Here is a 24,406-nt window from a genome sequence, read left to right as displayed (position 1 = left end):
CACTCGCAAATTGATGGAGAAAGGGAGAACGAAATTCTCTAAATGATCGGAGTTGATCCCATGGGTAATTGATTTAACCACCGTTGAGCTGACTGTGTGAGGGTTATCACCAACAAGCAGCATTTGATTGTAACAATATAACGGTGGAGAAGGCAACATTCTAAACGTAAGAAAAGTGCTCTTGGAATCCGTGCTCCCATCATACTCTGGCAACTTTGGCTCCATCCAGCTAAAGAGGGTGCCCTCCTATACCAGTAGGGGGATCCTAAGACATGTCTCTACAAGTGTAAAAGTCCCTGTTGAAGCATATTAACTTGCATCCTCCAATCGTTGAGGGTGCCTTACTATAGGACCAGATGCTCCAACCTTCCCCCAGGGAGAATATCCTACCGTAAATTTCTCTATGTATTCAAAGTTGGGTTAATAGCAAATCAACATAAAGTAAGGATATTGATCATAGCTAGAGGTCGTCCAACGGGAGAGGGAGCATGCTTCTGTAAGTGATTCTCGAGGAGGTGTTAGTTTCAGTATTAGTAACTTTCATGTTTCTCACATCTTAGTTTTGTGTTCCCATAGACGACTCTATATAATGCGAGCAAAAAATGATAGGAGTACAAAACTAATGAGATAAAGCAACAAAGAGTATAAATTAGTGAAATTACACATTTTTGTCTATAGGCAAGAGAAGAAAATTGAAGTTCAAAGTATAAAACTCCAAGTAAGAATAAAATTATGATTTTAGCTAAAGTTGGCCTTTTATCTCTAGGAGAGCTCTCAATTTAAATACAATCCTCTACTGGTTAGATAAGATCAAAACCTCCATGGATTTGATTGATGGTTATCTCATATTGGTTGAATAACATTGAAAAATTTCTTATGAATTCATTGGGGGTCATCTCCCAGTAGTTGGATAAGGTTGAATCCCAGATTCGATGAATGGTCAATTCTTGGCGGATGGGGACCCGCAATCCTCGGGAGCAGTTGGATTCTATTGTGGATGAGGATATGTTTTGGAGATAAGATGTCGATCTTTCGCGAAGTGCCGGAATCCCAAGATTTTAAGGTCTAAAGGTTACTTCCGGCTGAAAGCGCTACGTGTCCTCATTGGGGGGCGTGGTCCGTATTCGATTCTATGGAGCCTTTTGAGAGGTCAACATGGATGTCATCTAATCCACCCATGGAGCCCATGTAATTGGAATTTCAAGTCTTTAGGCTTCCTTGTGGACCAATTGGGCCTTCTTAGATTTGAGCTTTCTCGGGCCTGCATTGCTTGGGCTCTTTTGGTTAATTTATTAATTATGGGGACTTCCTACTTGATTTCATGGGTGCTCTGCTAGAATAGACTTCCTGGGTGCACCCTGGTCCCTTTAAGGCTTCTTGCGTTTGTCTTTCTTTACACTCTCGCGATCTCTTTCTTCTTTTTGTATTGTCTGGACCACTTTGGGCCAACCAAATTTCATGAGCATCATACTTAATTATACAAAAGGGATAAAAGTAAACTTAAGCTTCAAATAGAACTAATAATTTTAATTAATTTTTAATATGCAAGAATACAATATTCAAAAAAAGTGATCATTTTGTATAAAACTGAATATGTTTGTAGATATATTAATTAATATACAATTTCATAACCCCAAATAGTTATTCTGACTCACTCACACTTAATAAATAATATAAATAATAAAAACATTAAAGTTAAAAATTAAAAAAAATGAAGAGGTTGGGATATCTGAGATTTTTATTTTTCTTTAATTAATTAATTCATATATAGCCCACAAAAGACTTCAATATACACACATTAAGATACAAAGTAATTAATTAATTAATAAATGTCATCATCCATCTTTCCTCTATAAATAGAGTCAATTGTGCAACCTAAAAGCATCCATCCACCTACAATATTTCTCTAATTTTCAATTGCCACAACACCAATAATTAACAATGGGTCTCCTAAAAAAATCTATCTTAATCTTTTTGATCATGGTGATGGTTATAATGCAGAAGCCATGTGAAGCTGGTCGACAATTGGGAGAAACACTCCGTGCTGTTAATCGCCCATCATCGATGGAGCAACGTGACAAACTTTACACCCAGTCGCTCCAAAACGTTCCTCCTGGCTCCTATGGTGCTGTGCAACTCTACACCCAATCGCAAGATGTTCCTCCCACCTCCTACGTTGTCCCACCCTACACCCAATCGCAAGACGTTCCTCCCACCTCCTACGTCGTCCCACCCTACACCCAATCGCAAGACGTTCCTCCCACCTCCTACGTTATCCCACCCTACACCCAATCGCAAGACGTTCCTCCCACCTCCTACGTTGTCCCACCCTACACCCAATCGCAAGACGTTCCTCCCACCTCCTACGTTGTCCCACCCTACACCCAATCACAAGACGTTCCTCCCACCTCCTACGTTGTCCCACCCTACACCCAATCGCTCCAATTTCCATCTCCAATTCCTCCGTACCCATTTCCTCCATTTCAACTAACCTCCTACGGTGTTGTACCACCCAACACCCAATCGCTTGAAAACATTCCTCCCACCTCCTATAATATTGTTCCACCGTACACCCAATCACTTCAAAACATTCCTCCCACCTCTTACGGTGTTGTGCCACCCTATACCCAATCGCTCCAGATTCCTCCCGGCTCCAACAGTGAAGTCTCACCTCCTTAATCTAAAATAGGATCCGGTTGACCATATATATACACATCTACACAAGATCTAGAGAAGTTGATTCTCTTGTACTAAATAAGTGTAGAATAAATATTAATTCTTGTTTGAAATAATACATAAAAGTTTAATGTACCTTAAAAATTGAATAAAAGTTTCGTCTTCTCTCTACACACCATATATATACATATATGTTTACATATTTATTGTATTGCCAACTCGATGCTTTTTACACTCCAAGCTTTTCTTACTTTATATCTTATGAATTTAATACGAATTACCCCCTGTAAAAAAATACCAAATTATTTTTCTGTGTTTGTGGTAGAGCAAATAATTTACCTCCTCACGTGGTTTTGCATAATACATGTGCTTTTTACTTATTTTTATTATTTTGAATTTGAATTATTTAAAAATCATTGGATCTTATTTAAATCAGAGGATCAAATTCAATTTATAGATCAATAGCTTAGATCTTACTTAATCCAAAATCAACGGTCTAAATTTACAATTGTAAATTTACCTAATATATATCTATGTAAATATTGATTTAAAAGTGCATTACATTTAATGAATTAATATATAATTATAACTATATATATATATATAGAGAGAGAGAGAGAGAGAAAGGGCAACAAGGGCAAGTTGGAGAGGGGGTTTGGGTGCAGCCACGGCGAGTTGGAAGAGGTTGTTTGGGCACAGCTACAAGGAAAGGGACAGGGGAGGGAGGCGCGGCGAGGTGGAGGACGGCAACGGTCATGGAGATTGAGGCGGTGGACTAAGGGGGGAAAGGGCAGCGGTGGGGTCTTTTTTAAAGAAAAAAATATATATTATTAAAAATATTATATATTTTATATGAAAACTAGTATTTTACATTTTAATAAATATTTAGATATATTAAAATTATTAAAATCTTACATACAAAATCATGCACAGTTGCAAGAGGGATGAATGCACTACACACCTCTCTCTAAGGGAGTAAATTGCTTAAATTTTAAGAATACAATGAGGTAATTTGGTATTTTTTTTATTTCATAACAAATATTTTGCACATTACCCATATCACAGTAAGGTAACTTGCATTTTCCCCAGTCGGTAGTAATCATGAAACATATGGTTGGTAATTAATAAATATTTGTAACAAATAATTTTTTATTATGCAATAATTATTTACTATGGTCATGCAACGATTGTTGACCATGATTTTTATAAGACTGGCTAAAACATTTGTTATGCTAAAAGTCATAGCAAATATTTTTACTGTGGCTTTTAAGTGTGACAAATAATTTTTATGGTGAAAAAAATTATTTTTTACATAAATTTTATTTAACTGTGATTAGTAATAGTATTTATCATAATTTGTAATCATATTCATTTATATTGTAGTCAATAATTTTTTTTTCTAGTGTATAAAACAATATGAATGATAAAAGTTAAAAAGATAATTAATGTGGCATCCAATGTTAGACATATCATCATTGATCGAATTATCATGACTATGTTTTAGTTTAGGGATAATCACACTCTTCTCTCCAGAGGTTTGGTGTATTTATATATAAATATTTGTAATTTAAAAAATTATATTTAATACACCTAAAATTCGCATCTGTCTAACAAATAGGTCCCTTTGTTAATTAAAATTCATTTAATTTATTTATATTAATAAAAAAATTATATGAAAATAGATATTTACCCTCGATTAACTTATTACTAACTTAGTGCGGGTCAAATAATTTTTTTCTTAAATAAACTATCCCTACAACAATGAAGATATACCTCCTATATGCATAATCTTATGACGATATATTAGAATAATTTGGTCACAAAAAAATTATTTGACTTGCAATAAATTAAATAAGTCAATCGGGGTAAATTTAAATTTTTATCCGACTTTTTTAATAATATCAGCAAATTAGGTAAATTTGATGTGCTCTGTCATAAATTTGTGTCAACTGCTTCAAAATTCTCTAAAATATAATAATATTTTAATAATATAATTTTATGTGTCTACTTTCAATTTACAAAAGAATCACCTTTAATATTCAACTACTTCCAATGGATTTATATCTTATCTATTAAACTCAAACACAAACTATTATATAAACCATCATACTATATATCCATATTTTCTTATGCTAATAATAATAATTATTATGTACAAAAGTTCGAGGGTGCTACAACCCAGAAAGAAAATAGCCAAGTTTCGAGCCGTTACAAAATTTGAAATGCAAATTCGATAAGAGATAAGTATATCTGATAATCACATAGCTAGAACTGTTAATTTAAGATGACACGACTGACCTACTTAATAAGATTGATGATAAGGCATAAGATTCAATTTGGATAGTAAATGTGACCTATCTCCTGAAAAATGTATGGTAAGGAATGAGTTGCCTACACAACGTATAGCTAATAAGCTTATATATATACACATACGTAGTAAAACAAATTCCATGCACAACACATATTGACAATCATATTTCAATCCACAACATAGTACTGAATATTATTGCTTATTCCCTTAGGGCCTTGCTTACCCCAAATTGTAATACATCACTCAATGGTCTTTGTCGGCTATCACTATTTCAATTGCAATTTTACATTTATATATATCACACAACAGATAGCTCATATGATAAACCATAATTACACAACATACAACTCATATAATATCTCACGTTATCAATCATACCACACAACTCATATGATGTCACATAATCTCCGTTAATCAATTGACAGTACATAACTCTTCATCATATCATCTTTTATTTCAGTTCAAAATATCCTCATCAATAACTTCATTATTCAAACCACCATACATCTATCTTTCTTATACCATACCACATATAAGCACATAGCAACTCCACAGAGCAAAAAATATAATCAACGATTCACGATCAAATATAAATAATTATACTTATCTCAATCTCAATACGATTAAATTAGTAGAAAGAGTTGTGCAACCCTTTACTTTATACTCGTGTCCTATAATAAATTACAATTAATATATCGAGAATATCATAAGTTATAAATAAAATATTCGATAATATTTGTATATTTTCCACAAGTCTTTTAATATTGCACTTATATAGAAATTCAAATCTCCAATTTATTTTTTTCTAAATAACTAAACGTATTAAACTTTTCAAGTATACATCTAATTTAGCAATTTACTCATAAGAATTTATACTTTACCAAACTCCTAATATTTTTATAGCCACCGTTTCTGATTTAAAATTAAGTTATCTCATAAATCTTATATTTGTTTTGAATAAATTTAAAATTCTCAAGTACAAGTTTTTAATATTTTTATTAATTTCTGCAATTCCTCCATAGTAACTAATTAGATACATGCACATATAGTTAAGTATTTGATTAATAAGTTTAAATAAATTGAATAAATAATTGTAACAATGACGAAATTTAATAAATTGAGTAATTTAATTGATTCGCTATAATACCTTCGAGTCAAATCAAATATTTAACCCAACTACTCAAATTTATAAATTAAACATTAATCGGATAATAGATTTTGATATAATAAATTTATTAATAAAGTAAATTTATTACTTTGGCCTAATCTTTTATTATTATTATTATTATATGCATAGAGTGGGAGAGACGCGGTGCATTGATGAGCGCACTTGGCTAACCCCAACCAAATCTTATTCTACTTTATATGCCTATATATATATATATAATTTTATTTTAACTTTTTTCAAAATTCTAAATCTGGTCTCTAATTTTTTAATTTATATAATTTAACTCCAAATATTTCACTATATTCAAATTTCAACCTATAATTTATTTACAATTAATTCAAATTTTTAATAACTATTAAACATAAGTATGTAATTATAAAAAAAAAAAAAGCTAATGTGGCGTCTTTAGAAAGAAACTACAAACCTACCCGAACCTTTGGATTTCAATTTATTTATCTTGATCTGCCAAAAAGTGTACCAAACTTGCCCAACCTAAGCAAGTTCGGGCAGGGCCCTAAATGCCCAACCCCATTTCCATCCCTAACACCCCCATCGAGTAGGGCTTAAATATCTTCACGAAGGTAAGACTTGTGTGCCTCGCTAGAGAAAGGCTTATGTGTCTCCATGAAGGAGCGTTAGGTGCATGTATGGAACATGGTTTGTGTACCACCATGGAGAAGGACTTAAGTGTCTGCATGACGCAGGACTTGTGTGCTTCCACAAAGTGGAGCTTAGGTACCTGCTGGGAGGCAAGTGCTGAAGGAAGGTTTAAATTGGGATCGTGTTAATATATTTTTTTTACTCGAGCTAAGAGGTTGTCAAAATTGGAAGCGGGTTTCTTGGTTAGAGACTTGAAAAAGTCCTCATCTTGCGATCCGTATGCAAAAGCACATGTCAGAACACTAGAGGTACCAGAAGGGATCTTTAGGGCCACTAAGTTAAAATATTGTAGATATTGTCTCAGCTATTCTCCTTCTTTTTGTTGTACAGAAAAAAGATTCACAGTTACCTTACGGCATTGTTTACTATTGGTAAATTGGTTCAGAAAGGGAGAACCGAATTATCCAAATGATTGGAGTTTATACTATGGGTAATTGATTTAACCACCTTTGAGCCGAATGTGTGAGGGTTATTATAAACAAGTAACATTTGATACTAACAATATAATGGTTGAGAAAGGCAACATTCTAAAAGTAAGACAAGTGCTCCTAGAATCCGTGCTCCCATCATACTCTGGCAACTTGGGCCAGCTAAAGATGGTGCCCTCCTGCTCCCGTATGGGGGGATCCTAAGACATGTCTCTACAAGTGTAAAAGTCCCAGTTGAAGCATATTAATTTGCATCCTCCAGTCGCTGATGGTGCCTTACTGTAGGACCAGATACTCTAGCCTTCCCCTAGGGCGGACATCCCAGCATAAACTTCTCTACTTATTCAAAGTTGGGTTAATAGTAAATCAACATTAAGTAAGGATGCTGACCATACGATAGAGGTCTTCCGGCGGGAGAGGGAGCATGCTTCTGTAAGTGATATCCGAGGAGGTGTTAGTTTCGATATTAGTAACTTCCATTATTCTCACATTTTAGTTTTGTGTTCCCATAGACGACACTACATAATGCGAGCAAAAAATGATGCTTGGGTTTGATTGGAGTACAAAGTAATGAAATAAAGCAACAAAGAGTATAAATGAGTGAAATTACCCGTTTCTATGTACAAGCAAGAGAAGAAAATTGAAGTTGAAAGTATAAAACTCCAAGTAAAAACAAAGTTATCATTTTAGCTAAAGTTGGCTTCTATCGTTAGAAGAGGTCTCAATTTGTATACAAACCTCAGTTGGTTGCACAAGACAAAATCCCCCATGGATTTGATGGAATATCTCATAGTGGTTGAATAAGATTGAAGTATTACTTATGAATTCGTTGGGTTCATCTCCCAGCAGTTGGATTAGGCTGAATTCCATAAAAATTTGATGGATGGTTAACTCTTGGAGGATAGAGACCCACAATCCTCGGAAGTAGTTGGATTCTGTTGTGGATGAGAATATCCTTTGGAGATAAGGATGCCTTCCTGAATTTTTGGCAAAGTGCCAAAATCCCAAGATTTTAGGGTCTAAAGGTTACTCTTGGCTAAAAGTGCCATGTGTCCTCGTTGGGGGGGTAGGAGGGGGGGCGTGGTCCGTATTTGATTCTATGGAGACTTTTGAGAGGTTCAACATAGATGCCATCTAATCCACCCATGGAGCCTAGGGGTGACAGATGAGTCGAGCTGGCTCGCGAGGCTCGATTTTGAGCTCGAGCTCAGTTTTAGCTATTCACCAGCTCGCGAGCTGGTGAATTTTTTTTATATATATTTTTATTTTTAATTTTTTATATATTTAACTTTATATTTAATATTTGATCAGTTTTATAATCTAAATTGACCATATATTATAATTATTAATCAATATCATATATTTTATTTTGGATAATAATAAATTATGGTACTTTTATTTATACATTTAATCTTTATACAAAATAAATTTAATCAAAATCTTAGTAAATTATAATATTTTTTATAATTAAAATTATTATTTAATATGATATATATAAATTTTATGTTATATTTTAATATATATTTGTATTACATTATATATTTTTTAAATTGACCAGTAATTCACTTATGATTTTTTATTATTTATAAATTTATGTCAAAATTTAGTAATTCCTATGAATTAATCTAAAAATCATAATAATAATAATAATAACAACAACAACAATAATAATAATAATGATGATGATGATGATGGTTGAATAATTCTAATTATTATTTTATTATATATATAATGAGATTAAAAAGTTTAATCAATAATTGCGATATCTTAAAATCCGAGTACCCGATTCATACGAAATTTAAATATATACAAGACTGTGTCAATTAGATCATATCAGATAGTATGATTTAAAATCACATGGCTTGATTCCACGATACACCGTCTTGAATGATTACTCTTATGTTTCGAGTACGATATCTCGATATCCATTTATTCAATAAGTCTAAAACTTTACAAAATATATTTTTCTATAAGTTTTATCATATCTAACGGTCTGACTGAATTTTGATGGCCCGATTAACCCATGGTGTTCAACAATATAAGATGATAGTTACATTAATATTATACTAACATTTATAAATATATAAATTTTGCAGATTGTGGACATATATTAATTTCAACTATATCTATGTAAAAATTTAATGATTCGATCTCATGATTTATAATAATAATAATAATAATAATAATAGTAGTAGATTTCTGAATTTTGATAAATGTAACTAATTTATTTTTATTTAAATAATTTATTGACAAATTTAATCTTTATATATTGTGGTTTCTATTTGGTTTTATGAATTTGGTAGGCTTGTTTGTTTTTTTAAATGATTAGTTGATTAACAATAAATTATTATATAAATGTGCTCAAAGTCATAATTCAAAACAGAGTAAATCGAGCTCGAACTCGAGAATACAGTGTCGAGCTAGAGCTCGAGCTCGAAGTTACAGAGTCGAACTCGAGCTCGAGCTCGTTGCCAGGCCTAATGGAGCCCATGTAATATGAGCTTCTACTTGGCTTGGGGATTTCAAGTACTTAAACTTCCATGTGGACCAATTGGGGGGCCTTCTTGTATTTGAGCTTTCTTGGGTCTGCGTTGCTTGGGCTGTTTTGGGTTAATTTATTAATTAGGGGCACTTCCTACCTGAATTCATAGGTGCTCTACTTGACTAGACTTCTGGGAGCACCTTGGTCCCTTTAAGGCTTCTTGCATTTGTCTTTCTTTACACTCTCACGATTTCTTTCTTCTTTTTGTATTGTCTGGACCTTTTCGGGCCAACCAATTTTCATGAGCATCATACTTAATTATACAAAAGGCATAAAAGTAAACTTAAGCTTCAAATAGAACTAATAATTTCTTAAATAAGTTTTATTAATTTTATTTATGCAAGAATAAAATATTCAAAAAAAAGTGATCATTTTGTATAAAACTAAATATGTTTGAGGATATATTAATTAATATACAATTTAATAACCCAAAATAGTTATTCTGACTCACCCACACTTAATAAATAATAAAAATATAAAAGTTAAAAAAAATAAATAAATAAAGAGGTTGGGATATCTGAGGTTTTCATTTTACTTTTTAACTTGGACACCAAAATTTTCCAAATATTACAAGGTAGTAACAGACATAATGGACCAGGAATGATCATTAATCTTCCGATTTCTATTTGTTTTTCAAAAGAATGTATCTAAAACTTTATTATTTTAGACTGTTCTACATGATACTAGGTTAGATAGCCAATAGGATATGGGATTAATTAATACTCTTGTACAGGCAATATTGAAATCAATTTTAATGGCATAATTAGAATGCAAAGTAGGAGACTTTTAAAAGTATCATCACTCTATTTGATTAATTAATTCATATATAGCCCACAAAAGACTTCAATATGCACACATTAAGATACAAAGTAATTAATTAAAATTAATTAATAAATGTGATCATCCATCTTTCCTCTATAAATAGAGCCAATGGTGAAACCTAAAAGCATCCATCCACCTATAATATTTATCTAATTTTGCAATTGCCACAACACCAATAATTAACAATGGGTCTCCTAAAAAAATCTATCTTACTCTTCTTGATCGCAATGATGGTTATGATGCAGAAGCCATGTGAAGCTGGTCGACAATTGGGAGAAACACACGACGTCGTTAATCGCCCGTCTTCAATGAAACAACATGACAAACTCTATACCCAGTCGTTCCAAAAAGTTCCTCCCGGCTCCTATGGTGTTGTGCCACTCTACACCCAATCGCTCCAATATATTCCTCCCGGCTCCTATGGTATTGTCCCACCCTACATCCAATCGCTCCAAAGTTATCCATTTCTTCCATTTCTTCCATATCCTCCTGGTGTTCCAGTTGCTGGTGTCCCAGTACCCTACACCCAATCGCTTCAAAACATTCCTCCCACCTCTTACGGTGTTGTGCCACCCTACACCCAATCGCTCCAGGTTCCTCCCGGCTCCAACAGTGATGTCTCACCTCCTTAATCTAATATAGGATCCGGTTGACCATATATATACACATCTACACAAGATCTAGAGAAGTTGATTCTCTTGTATTAAATAAGTGTAGAATAAATATTAATTCTTGTTTGAAATAATAAATAAAAGTTTAATGTACCATAAAAATTGAAAAAAAGTTTCGTCTTCTCTATACATACCATATATATACATATATGTTTACATATTTATTGTATTGCCAACTCGATGCTTTTCTCACTCCAAGCTTTTTTCTTACTTTATGTCTTATGAATTTAATACAAATTACTCCCTGTGAAAAATACCAAATTATTTTTCTGTGTTTGTGATAGAGCAATTAATTTACCTCCTCACGTGGTTTTGCATAATACACGGCTTTTTACTTATTTTTTTATTTTTATTATTTTGAATTTGAATTATTTAAAATTCATTGGATCTTATTTAAATCAAAGGTTCAAATTCAATTTATAAATCAATAGCTTGAATCTTACTTAATCCAAAACCAACTGTCTAAATTTACAATTGTAAATTTACCTAATATATATCTATGTAAATATTGATTTAAAATTACATTACATGTAATGAATTAATATATAATTATAACTATATATACACATATATATATAGAGAGAGAGAGAGAGAGAAAGGGCAAGAAGGGCAAGTTGGGGAGGGGTTTGGGTGCAGCAACGGCGAGTTGGAAGAGGTTGTTTGGGCACAGCTACAAGGAAAGGGACGGGGGAGGGAGGCGCGGCGAGTGGAGGACGGCAACGGTCATGGAGATTGAGGCGGTGGACTAAGGGGGGAAAGGGCGGCGATGGGGTCTTTTTTAAAGAAAAAAAAAATATTATTAAAAATATTATAAATTTTATATGAACTAGTATTTTAGTTTTTAATAAATATTTAGATATATCAAAATTATTAAAATTTTACATATAATATATTATATAAAAATAATATTTTATTTTTTAAAAAATCATGCACAATTGCAAGAGGGGTGAGTGCACTACACACCTCTCTAAGGCGGTAAATTGCTTAAATTTTAAGAATAAAATGAGGTAATTTGATATTTTTTTTATTTCATAGGGAATATTTTGCACATTACCCATATCACAGCAAGGTAGCTTGCATTTTTCCCCAAGTCTTATTATTGAATTCGATGGCGGTTGTAATCATGAAACATATCTGTTGGTTAATAATAAATATTTGTAACAAATATTTTTTTACTATGGCCATGCAACGATTGTTGACCATGATTTTTATAAGACTGGCTAAAACATTTGCTATGCTAAAAATCATAACAAATGTTTTTATTATGGCTTTTAAGTGTGACAAATAATTTTTTCATGGTGAAAAAAAATTATTTTTTACATAAATTTTATTTAATTATTCAATTATATTCATTTATATTGTAGTCAATAATTTTTTTTTCTAGTGTATAAAACAATAAGGATGATAAAAGTTAAAAAGATAATTAATGTGGCATCCAATGTTAGACATATCATCATTGATCGAATTATCATGACTATGTTTTAGTTTTAGGCATAATCACACTCTTCTTTCCAGAGGTTTGGTATATTTATATTTAAATTCTCATAATTTAAAAAAATTATGTTTAATACCCCTAAAATCCGCATCTGTCTAACAAATAGGTCCCTTTGTTAATCAAAATTCATTTAATTTATTTATATTAATATAAAAACTAAATGAAAATAGATATTTACCCTCGGTTAACTTATTACTAACTTAGTGCGAGTCAAATAAATTTTTCTTAAATAAACTATCCCTACAACAATAAAGATATACCTCCTATATGCATAGACGTATGATGATGTATTAGAACAATTTGGTCACAAAAAAAATTTATTTGACTTGCAATAAATTAAATAAGTCAATCGGGGTAAATTTAGATTTTTATCCGATTTTTTTAATAATATTAGCAAATTTGTTAAAATTTTACTATCAGATATTTGTCAGATGGAAGCTAACTTCAGGTGTGTTGGATATAATTTTTCAAATTTAAGAAAATTTTAGTATGATTACATTAAATCTCAGGGAATGTGAGTGTAATTAACCTTTTCTTATTTACATTATTAATTTGATTTTGATTTGATAGTTTGAGGACTAGTAATCTTTTATCATTTATCAGCCAAATATAGATTTTTCTAGCCATTAAAAATAAAAGTAGATAATACTATTTATCATTTAAACACAAACTATTATATAAACCATCATACTATATATCCATATTCTTATGCTAATAATAATAATAATAAATATGTACAAAAGTTCGAGGGCGCTACAACCCAGAAAGAAAATAGCCAAGTTTCGAGCCATTATAAAATTTGAAATGCAAATCCGGTAAGAGATTAGTGTATCTGATAATCACATAGCTAGAACTGTTAGTTTAAGATGACACGACTGACCTACTTAATAAGATTGATGATAAGGCATAAGATGCAATTTGGATAGTAAATGTGACCTATCTTCTGAAAAATGTATGGTAAGGAATGAGTTGCCTACACAACGTATAGCTAATAAGCTTATATATATACACATACGTAGTAAAACAAATTCCATGCACAACACATATTGACAATCATATTTCAATCCACAACATAGTACTGAATATTATTATTTATTCTCTTAGGGCCTTGCTTACCCCAAATTGTAATACATCACCCAATGGTCCTTGTGTTATATACATATATATATCACACAAGAGATAGCTCGTTTGATAAACCATAATCACACAACATACAACTCATATAATATGTCACGTTATCAATCATACCATACAGCTCAAATGATGTCACATCATCTTCGTTAGTCAATTGACAACACACAACTCGTCATCATATTATTTTTATTTCCATTCAAAATATCCTCATCAGTAACTTCATTATTCAAACCATCATCCATCTATCTTTCTTATACCATATCACATGAAAGCACATAATAAGTCCATAGAGCAAAAAAGTAATACAAACAAATAATCAACAATTCACAATCAAATATAAATAATTATATTTATCTCAATCTCAACACGATTAAATTAGTAGAAAGAGTTGCACAACCCTTTACTTTATAATCGTGTCCTATAATAAATTACAATCAATATATCGATAATATCATAAATTATGAATAAAATATTAGATAATATTTATATATTTTTCACCAGACTTTTAATATGCACTTATATCGAAATTCGTATCTCCTATTTATTTTTTTAAAATAACTAAATATATTAAACTTTTCAGATATACATCTAATTTAGCCATCTGTCTCTGATTACATCCCCGAATTAAGTTATCTCATAAATCCTATATTATTTTGAATAAATTTAAAATTTTTAAATACAATTGTTGAATATTTTTATTAATTTCTGCAATTCCTCTAGAGTAACTAATTAGATACATGCATATAGTTAAGTATTTGATTAATAAGTTTAAATAAATTGAATAAACTGAGTAATTTATTTATTGGCTATAATACCTTTTGAGTCAAATTAAATATTTAACCAAACTAATCAAATTTATAAATCGGATAATAGATTTTACTTTAATAAATTTATTACTTTGGACTAATCTTTTATTACTATTATTATTATATGCATAGAGTCGGAGAGCTAAAGGCGGTGCATTGATGAGCGCACTTGGGTAACCAAATTTATAACATTTTTCAAAATTCTAATTCTGGTCTCTAAGTTTTTAATTTATATAACTTAATTCCAAATATTTCAAAATATTCAAATTTCAACTTGTAATTTATTTACAATTAATATAATTGTTTAATAATTATCAAACATAAGTATATAATTATAAAAAAAAAGCTATTAAAAAAACTAATGCGGCATTTTGGGAAAGAAACCCCAAACCTGCCCCAAACTTTCGGATTTCAATTTGTTTACCTTGATCAGCCAAAAAATGTACCAAACTCGCCCCAACCTGGGCGAGTCTGGGGCGGGGCCCTAGATGCCCCAACCCCATTTCCATCCCTTATGCCCCCACCCAGTAGGGCTTAAATATCTTCACGAAGGTAAGATTTGTGTGCCTCCTTAGAGAAAGGCTTATGTGTCTCCATGAAGGAGAGTTAGGTGCATGCATGGAATATGGTTTGTGTGCCACCACAGAGAAGGACTCAAGTGCCTGCACTAAGTAGGACTTGTATACTTCCACAAAGTAGAGCTTAGGTACCTGCTGGGAGGCAAGGCTTCGTGCTGAAGGAAGGTTTAAATTGGGAGCGGGTTAATATATTTTTTCGATTCGAGCAAGGAGGTTGTCAAAATTGAAAATGGGTTTCTTGGCTAGAGACTTGAAAAGGTCTTCATTTTGCGATCCCTATGCAAAAGCACATGTTAGTACACTAGAGATAGCAGAAGGGATCTCTAGAACCACAAAGTTAAAATATTGTAGATACTACCTCAGCAATTCTCCTTCATTTTGTTGTACGGAAGAAAGACTCATGATTGCCTTACGGTATCATTTACTATTGGTAAATTGGTTCGGGAACGGAGAATCGGATTATCCAAATGATTGGACTTGATCATATGGGTAATTGATTTAACCACCTTCAAGCCGAATGTTTGAGGGTTATTATAAACAAGCAACATTTGGTCCTAACAATATATTAGTGGAGAAAGGCAACATTCTGAAAGTAAGACAAGTGCTCTTGGAATCCGTGCTCCCATCATACTCTGGCAACTTAGGCTCCATCCAGCTAAAGAATGTGCCCTCCTGCTCCAATAGGGGGGATCCTAAGACATGTCTCTAAGAATGTAAAAGTCCCTGTTGAAGCATATTAATTTGCATCCTTCAGTCGTTGATGGTGCCTTACTGTAGGACCAGATACTCCAGCCTTCCCCAAGGGGGGGGGGGGGGGACATCCCAGCGTAAACTTCTCTATGTATTCAAAGTTGGGTGAAGAGTAATTCAACATTAAGTAAGGAAACTGATCATACGCTAGAGGTCGTCCAGAGGGAGAGGGAGCATGCTTCTGTAAGTGATATCCAGAAGGTGTTAGTTTCGGTATTAGTAACTTCCATCATTCTCACATTTTAGTTTTGTGTTCCCATAGACGACACTATATAATGCGAGCAAAAAATGATGCTTGGGTCCGATTGGAGTACAAAGTAATGAGATAAAGCAATAAAGAGTATAAATGAGTGAAATTACCCATTTCTACGTACGAGCCAGAGAAGAAAATTGAAGTTCAAAGTATAAAACTCGAAGTAAGAACAAAGTTATCATTTTAGCTAAAGTTGGGTTCCATCGCTAGGAGAGGTCTCAATTTGTATACAACCCTCAACTGGTTGGATAAGACCAAATCTCCCATGGATTTGATGGAGGGTTATCTCGTAGTGGTTGGATAATATTGAAAAAAGTCTTATGAATTCGTTGGTGGGTCATCTCCCAGCAGTTAGATAAGGCTGAATTCCCTACATATTTGGTGGATGGTTAACTCTTTGCGGATAGAGACCCGTAATCCTCGGGAGCAGTTGGATTCTATTGTGGATGAGGATATTTTTTGGAGATAAGGATGTCTTCCTGAATTTTTGGCAAAGTGCCGGAATCCCAAGATTTTAGGGTTTAAAGGTTATTTCCGGCTGAAAGTGCCATATGTCCTTGTTGGGGGGGCATGGTCCGTTTGATTCTATGGAGCCTTTTGAGAGGTTCAACATGGATGCCATCTAATCCACCCATGGAACCCATGTAATATTTCTTCTACTTTGGCTTGGAGATTTCAAGTCCTTAAGCTTCCCTGTGGACCAATTGGGCCTTCTTGGATTTGAGCTTTCTCAAGCCTGGGCGTTGCTTGGGCTGTTTTGGGTTAATTTATTAATTGGGGGCACTTCCTACTTGACTTCATGGGTGCTCTACTCAACTAAACTTCCAACAGTATTTCTATTTGTTTTTCAAAAGAATATATCCAAAACTTATTATTTTAGACTATTCTAAATGATACTAGGTTAGATAGCCAATAGGATATAGGATTTAATACTTTAGGGCTAAGAATTAAAAGTTCTGGAGTTGTACATGAAAATTCGAACCCCTCCCTTTCACTATTAACTTTTTCAAGGTATTTATTAATTAATAGGTTAGATAGCCAATAGGATATAGGATTTAATACTTTAGGGCTAAGAATTAAAAGTTCTGGAGTTGTACATGAAAATTCAAACCCCTCCCTTTCACTATTAACTTTTTCAAGGTATTTATTAATTACTAGTATAGTTAGGCAGCGCAACAATCCTTCCACACCATAAGAATTAATAGTATTCTTTTTTCTAGTGTATAAAAACAATAAGAATGATAAAAGTTATAAAGATAATTAATGCGGCATCCAATGTTAGACATATCATCATTGACCGAATCCCCATCATTACCCGCTAAAAGGACAAAAAAAAAGCCCCTTCGTTAAGGGAAAAATGGATATTACAGCAGGATCCGAGTGTAAGGTCACGGGTTGGGTCGCCGAGCCCTTCCCCGTACTTAAACCCATAGACCAACCCGATAAGGCAGGAAGAATTGTGCATCGTTCGAATAAAGCTGGGAGATGCTCAGATTACTACCCGTGGCATTATCTACTGTGTCAAATTGGGCCCTATAAATACTCAAATATAATTCAATTGAGGTAACTAGCATTAATTACTTTTGATCATTCACCTTCTAATCATATATCAACTCGAACTAACTTGAGCATCGGAGAATCTTAGTCGATGACGAACCTGACGAACCTAACATACGTGTTTCAATCCTCAGGACCCATCACCGATTTGAAAAAATTACGTTGCCAAACCTGATATCGTCCCGTGAGATCGCATATTTGAGTTGGATTAAATTTATTAATAAAATAATATTAAAATATATTAATTAATGGATCGTTTAAAATAGTAATTTTTTCTTACCTGTTCGAAGTATTGGCGGAGGAAGAAAAAAAAAAGCGGCTAAAGAAGAAAGGTAAAATTTGACTTTGGCCTAATTTTGTTTTTTTATTATGCCTAGAGTGGGAGAGAGACGGTGCATTGATGGCTCACTTGGGCAACCCAAACCAAATTTTCTCTTACATTATATGCCTATCTATATATTATATAGATAACTTTTATCAAAATTCCAAGTATGTTTTCTAATTTTTTAATTTATATAACTTAACTCCAAATATTTTATAAAACACCAATCTAGTCCCTTTAAATTTTAATATATTCAATTTCAACTTACAATTTATTTATTAATTTAATTTTTTTAATAATTACCAAATATAAGTATATAATTATAAAAAATATTAAAAAAACTAATGCGGCGTCTTGGGAAAAAAATCCAAACTTGCCCCTTTCGACTTCAATTTGTTTACCCCGACCCATCAAAAAGTGTACCAAACTCGCCCCAACCTGAGCGATTCTAGGACGGGGCCATAGATGCCCCATCCTCATTTCCATCCCTAACGCCGCCACCGAGTAGTGCTTACACATCTTCACCAAGGTAGGTCTTGTCTGCCTCCCTAGAGAAAGACTTAAGTGTCCATGAAGGAAGACTTAGGTGCATGCATGGAACATGGTTTGTGTGCCACCATGGAGAATGACTTAGGTGCCTGCATGAAGTAGGACTTGTGTGCTTCCACAAAGTAGAGCTTAGGTACCTGCTAGGAAGCAAGGCTTAGTGCAGAAGGAAGGTTCAAAGTACCTACTCAGAGTAGGGTTTGGATGCCTGTGTTGAAGACAGGATTTTTGTGCCTGCACGGATTAGCGCTTAGGTGCCTGCATGAAATAGGACTTGTTTTCCTCTATGGAGGAGCAGATGAGGGTTTGTTCCTTGAGCTTTGAATGGAGCAGCACATCATCTTCCAGTTCCTTGTATTTTTTACAAAGGATTTCTTTCTTGTAGTTCCTAGTCCCTCCATGTTAATATAGTTTTTCGATTCGAGCTAGGAGGTTGTCAAACTTGGGAGCCGGTTTCTTGGCTAGGGACTTGAAAAAGTCCTCATCTTGTAATTCCTATGCAAAAGCACATGTTAGTACACTAGAGGTAGCAAAAGGGACCTCTTGGGCCACTATGTTAAAATACTGCAGATACTCCCTCAACAATTCTCCTTTATTTTGTCGTACGGAAAAAAGGCTCACGGTTGCCTTACGACATTGTTTATCATTGGCAAATTGATGGAGAAAGGGAGAACGGAATTCTCTAAATGATCAGAGTTGATCCCATGGGTAATTGATTTAACCACCGTTAAGCTGACTGTGTGAGGGTTATCACAAACAAGCAGCATTTGATTGTAACAATATAACGGTGGAGAAGGCAACTTTCTGAACGTAAGAAAAGTGCTCTTGGAATCCGTGCTCCAATCATACTCTGGCAATTTGGGCTCCATCCAGCTAAAGAGGGTGCCCTCCTGTACCCATAGGGAGATCGTAAGACATGTCTCTACAAGTGTAAAAGTCCCTGTTGAAGCATATTAACTTGCATCCTCCAATCGTTGAGGGTGCCTTACTGTAGGACCAGATGCTCCAACCTTCCCCCAGGTGGGAAACTTCTCTATGTATTCAAAGTTGGGTTAATAGTAAATCAACATTAATTAAGGATATTGATCATAGCTAGAGGTGGTCCAGCGGGAGAGGGAGCATGCTTCTGTAAGTGATTCTCGAGGAGGTGTTAGTTTCAGTGTTAGTAACTTTCATCTTTCTCACATCTTAATTTTGTGTTCCCATAGACGAATCTATATAATGCGAGCAAAAAATGATCAAAGTACAAAGTAATGAGATAAAGCAATAAAGAGTATAAATTAGTGAAATTACGCATTTTTATCTATAGGCAAGAGAAGAAAATTGAAGTTCAAAGTATAAAACTCCAAGTAAGAATAAAATTATGATTTTAGCTAAAGTTGGCCTTTTATCTCTAGGAGAGCTCTCAATTTAAATACAATCCTCTGCTGGTTGGATAAGATCAAATCCTCCATGGATTTGATTGATGGTTATCTCATATTGGTTGAATATTCTTTATGAATTCATTGGGGGGTCATCTCCCAATAGTTGGATAAGGTTGAATCCCCGACAGATTCGGTCAATGGTTAACTCTTGGCGAATGGGGACCCGCAATCCTCGGGAGCAGTTGGATTCTATTATGGTTGAGGATATCTTTTGGAAATAAGGATGCCGATTTTTCGCGAAGTGCCAGAATCCCAATATTATAGGGTCTAAAGCTTACTTCCGGCTGAAAGCGCTAAGTGTCCTCATTGGGGGCGTGGTCTGTATTTGATTCTATGGAGCCTTTTGAGAGGTCAACATGGATGCCATCTAATCTACCCATGGAGCCCATGTAATATGAGTTTTTACTTTGGCGTGAGAATTTCAAGTCTTTAAGCTTCCCTGTGGACCATTTGGGCCTTCTTGGATTTGAGCTTTCTCAGGCCTGCATTGTTGGGGCTCTTTTGGTTAATTTATTAATTAGGGGCACTTCCTACTTGATTTCGTGGGTGCTCTGCTCGACTAGACTTCCTGGGTGCACCCTGGTCCCTTTAAGGCTTCTTGTGTTTGTCTTTCTTTACACTCTCGTGATCTCTTTCTTCTTTTTGTATTGTCTGGACCACTTTGGGCCAACCAATTTTCATGAGCATCATACTTAATTATACGAAAGGCATAAAAGTAAACTTAAGCCTCAAATAGAACTAATAATTTTTATTAATTTTAAATATGCAAGAATACAATATTCAAAAAAAGTGATCATTTTGCGTAAAACTGAATATGTTTGTGGATATATTAATTAATATACGATTTAATAACCCAAAATAGTTATTCTGACTCACTCACACTTAATAAATAATATAAATAATAAAAACATAAAAGTTAAAAATTAAAAAAAAATGAAGAGATTGGGATATCTGAGATTTTTATTTTTATTTAATTAATTAATTCATATATAATTGATTAATTGATTCATATATAGCCCACAAAAGACTTCAATATACACATATTAAGATACAAAGTAATTAATTAATTAATAAATGTCATCATCCATCTTCCCTCTATAAATAGAGTCAATGGTGCAACCTAAAAGCATCCATCCACCTACAATATTTCTCTAATTTTGCAATTGCCACAACACCAATAATTAACAATGGGTCTCCTAAAAAAGTCTATCTTAATCTTCTTGATCATGGTGATGGTTATAATGCAGAAGCCATGTGAAGCTGGCCGACAATTGGGAGAAACACACAACGCCGTTGATCTCCCGTCATCAATGGAACAACTTGACAAACTCTACACTCAGTCGCCCCAGGTTGTTGTTGTCCCACCCATCGCTGTTGTCCCACCCTCCATCCCATCGCTCCAAATTCCTCCACCTCCAATTCCTCCAATTCCTCTAACCTCCTATGGTGTTGTACCATTCTACACTCAATCGCTTCAAAACATTCCTCCCATCTCTTACGGTTTTGTGCCACCCTACACCCAATCGCTCCAGGTTCCTCTGGGCTCCAACAGTGATGTTTCACCTCCTTAATCTAAAATAGGATCGGGTTGACCATATAAATACACATCTACACAAGATCTAGAGAAGTTGATTCTCTTGTAGTAAATAAGTGTAGAATAAATATTAATTCTTGTTTGAAATAATACATAAAAGTTTAATATACCTCAAAAATTGAAGAAAAGTTTCATCTTCTCTCTACACCATATATATACATATATGTTTACATATTTATTGTATTTCCAACTCGATGCTTTTCTCACTCCAAGTTTTTCTTACTTTATGTCTTATGAATTTAATACAAATTACCCCCTGTGAAAATATACCAAATTATTTTTCTGTGTTTGTGATAGAGCAATTAATTTACCTCCTCACATGGTTTTCCATAATACACGCGCTTTTTACTTATTTTTTTTATTATATTGAATTTGAATTATTTAAAAATCATTGGATCTTATTTAAATCAAATGTTCAAATTCAATTATAGATCAATGGCTTAGATCTTACTCAACCCAAAATCAAAGGTCTAAATTTATAATTTTAAATTTACCTAATATATATATATATAAATGTTAATTTAAAAGTACATTATATGTAATGAATTAATATATAATTATACCTATATATATATATATAGAGAGAGAGAGAGAGAAAGGGCAACAAGGGCAAGTTGGGGAGGGGGTTTGGGTGCAGCGACGGCAAGTTGGAGAAGGTTCTTTGGACACAGCTACAAGGAAAGGGGTTGGAAGAGGTTGTTTGGGCACAGCTACAAGGAAAGGGACGGGGGAGGGAGGCGCGGCGAGGTGGAGGACGGCAACGGTCATGGAGATTGAGGTGGTAGACTAAGGGGGGAAAGGGCGGGGGTGGGGTCTTTTTTAAAGAAAAAAAATATTATATATTTTATATGAAAACTAGTATTTTAGTTTTTAATAAATATTTAGTTATATTAAAATTATTAAAATTTTACATATAATATATTATATAAAAATAATATTTTATTTTTAAAAAAATCATGCACAGTTGCAAGAGGGGTGAGTGCACTACACACCTCTGTAAGGGGTAAATTGCTTAAATTTTAAGAATATAATAAAGTAATTTGATATTTTTTTTATTTCATAGGGAATATTTTGCACACTACCCATATCACAGCAAGGTAGCTTGCATTTTTCCCCAAGTCTTATTATTGCATTCGATGGCGGTTGTAATCATGAAACATATCGGTTGGTTAATAATAAATATTTGTAACAAATAATTTTTTGGGAAAATTGCAATTTTCGTCCAGTTTCTTAGGGGCGGTGGCGTTTACAGTCCAGGTCTTTTTCAAAATAGTATAGTAGAACAGTAATTAAAAAATTTGGCAATTTTAGGACAAATTACCCTAAATCAGCCGGAATTGTGCACGTTTGGGGCATGTGAGCGTCTGAAAATTGGGGGAAGCATACGTGTTCGGTGATACCGCTCACGTGTAAAAAAAAGGGGGGCCAAACATGACGTGGCAAAGTTGACGTGGAAAAAAAGGTCATGTCAGCTTGCCTATTAAAATCGCTCTTTTTGCTCTGCAAAACGCATTCACAGCTTACCCATAATCTTTGCCATGCAAGAAAAAATTCGCTCCCAAGGCACGATTTAAGGAGAAATTGAGCAAGAAATTGAAATGAGCAGCATTTCATCTCTTGTCGATTGCTATTGTGGAAAGAGGGCAGTGCTTCGGACCTCATGGACTGAGATCAATCCTGGAAGGAGATTTCATTCATGTAAAAACTACAATGTAAGTTTGTTTTTCTTTTTTGTTCATCTCCACTTTGCTGAATTTTCTCCTCATTATATTTTTCTTATTTTCTTAACTGATTGTAGATGGGTGGGTGTGGTTTTTTTTATTGGGAGGACCCTCCAATGTGTAGAAGGGCGCGTACAATTATCCCAGGTTTATTGCGCAAGAAGAATGAAATGGAAGCTGAAATTTTGAAACTAAATTTCAGGCATGGAAGACTTTGGAGACAGACAGTTGTTTTGTTGGTTGTTTGCATAATGTGCATTTGGGTGAGTGTTTGATTGTGTTCGAAGAAGCAACAAGAAAAATGTAGGGTGTAGAAGATGAAGAAGATGGTTAGGCTTAGTAGGGTGTAAAAGATGAAGAAGATGGTTAGGCTTTGAATGTATTGTATTTGGTATTTTTGAAGTACTTGTATCACAAAATCCATATGTAATCATTTGGTTATGTGTAATGGAATTTTCCCCTGTTTCAATGTATTGTATTATATTTAGTATTTAGTATTTAGTTTCATCTTTCAATTAATTATATTACAAATTCATATGTTACCATTTGGTTATGTGTAATGAAATTTCTGCACATTACTTTTCTTGCAAACCAAAACTTCAACATTTCCTGCAAACCAAACAAAAAATTCATGTTACCATTTGGACTGTAATATACATACTTTCTGGAAAAATTTCTGCACACCAAAACTTCAACAATGCAAACAAAAACAGAACACTCAAATACCCCTGTTTCATGGCATTTCACTTCACTTGCACAATGCAACCAATGCAAACAGAAAACATAACTCATAATTTCTGCAAACAGAAAAGTAATGGATAACTCATAACTCATAATTTCTGCAAACATAATTTCTGCAAACAGAAAACAGAACTCATAATTTCTGCCAAGAATTCTTACATTGCAATGTATTTGACTTCATGACATTTCACAAACACTATCCACAAA

General features: G+C 33.6%; 1 protein-coding gene across 1 annotated transcript; it reads left to right on the top strand.

The window, feature by feature from the left end:
• Positions 1,981-2,679, top strand: LOC105179008 (leucine-rich repeat extensin-like protein 2). Its single transcript, XM_011102593.1, has one exon. It carries the CDS (start codon positions 1,981-1,983, stop codon positions 2,677-2,679), a length of 699 nt encoding a protein of 232 aa, XP_011100895.1.

Source organism: Sesamum indicum, linkage group LG2, assembly GCF_000512975.1.
Source record: "Sesamum indicum cultivar Zhongzhi No. 13 linkage group LG2, S_indicum_v1.0, whole genome shotgun sequence".
Lineage (NCBI taxonomy): Eukaryota > Viridiplantae > Streptophyta > Magnoliopsida > Lamiales > Pedaliaceae > Sesamum > Sesamum indicum.
This window is presented reverse-complemented; position numbering and strand designations above follow the sequence as displayed.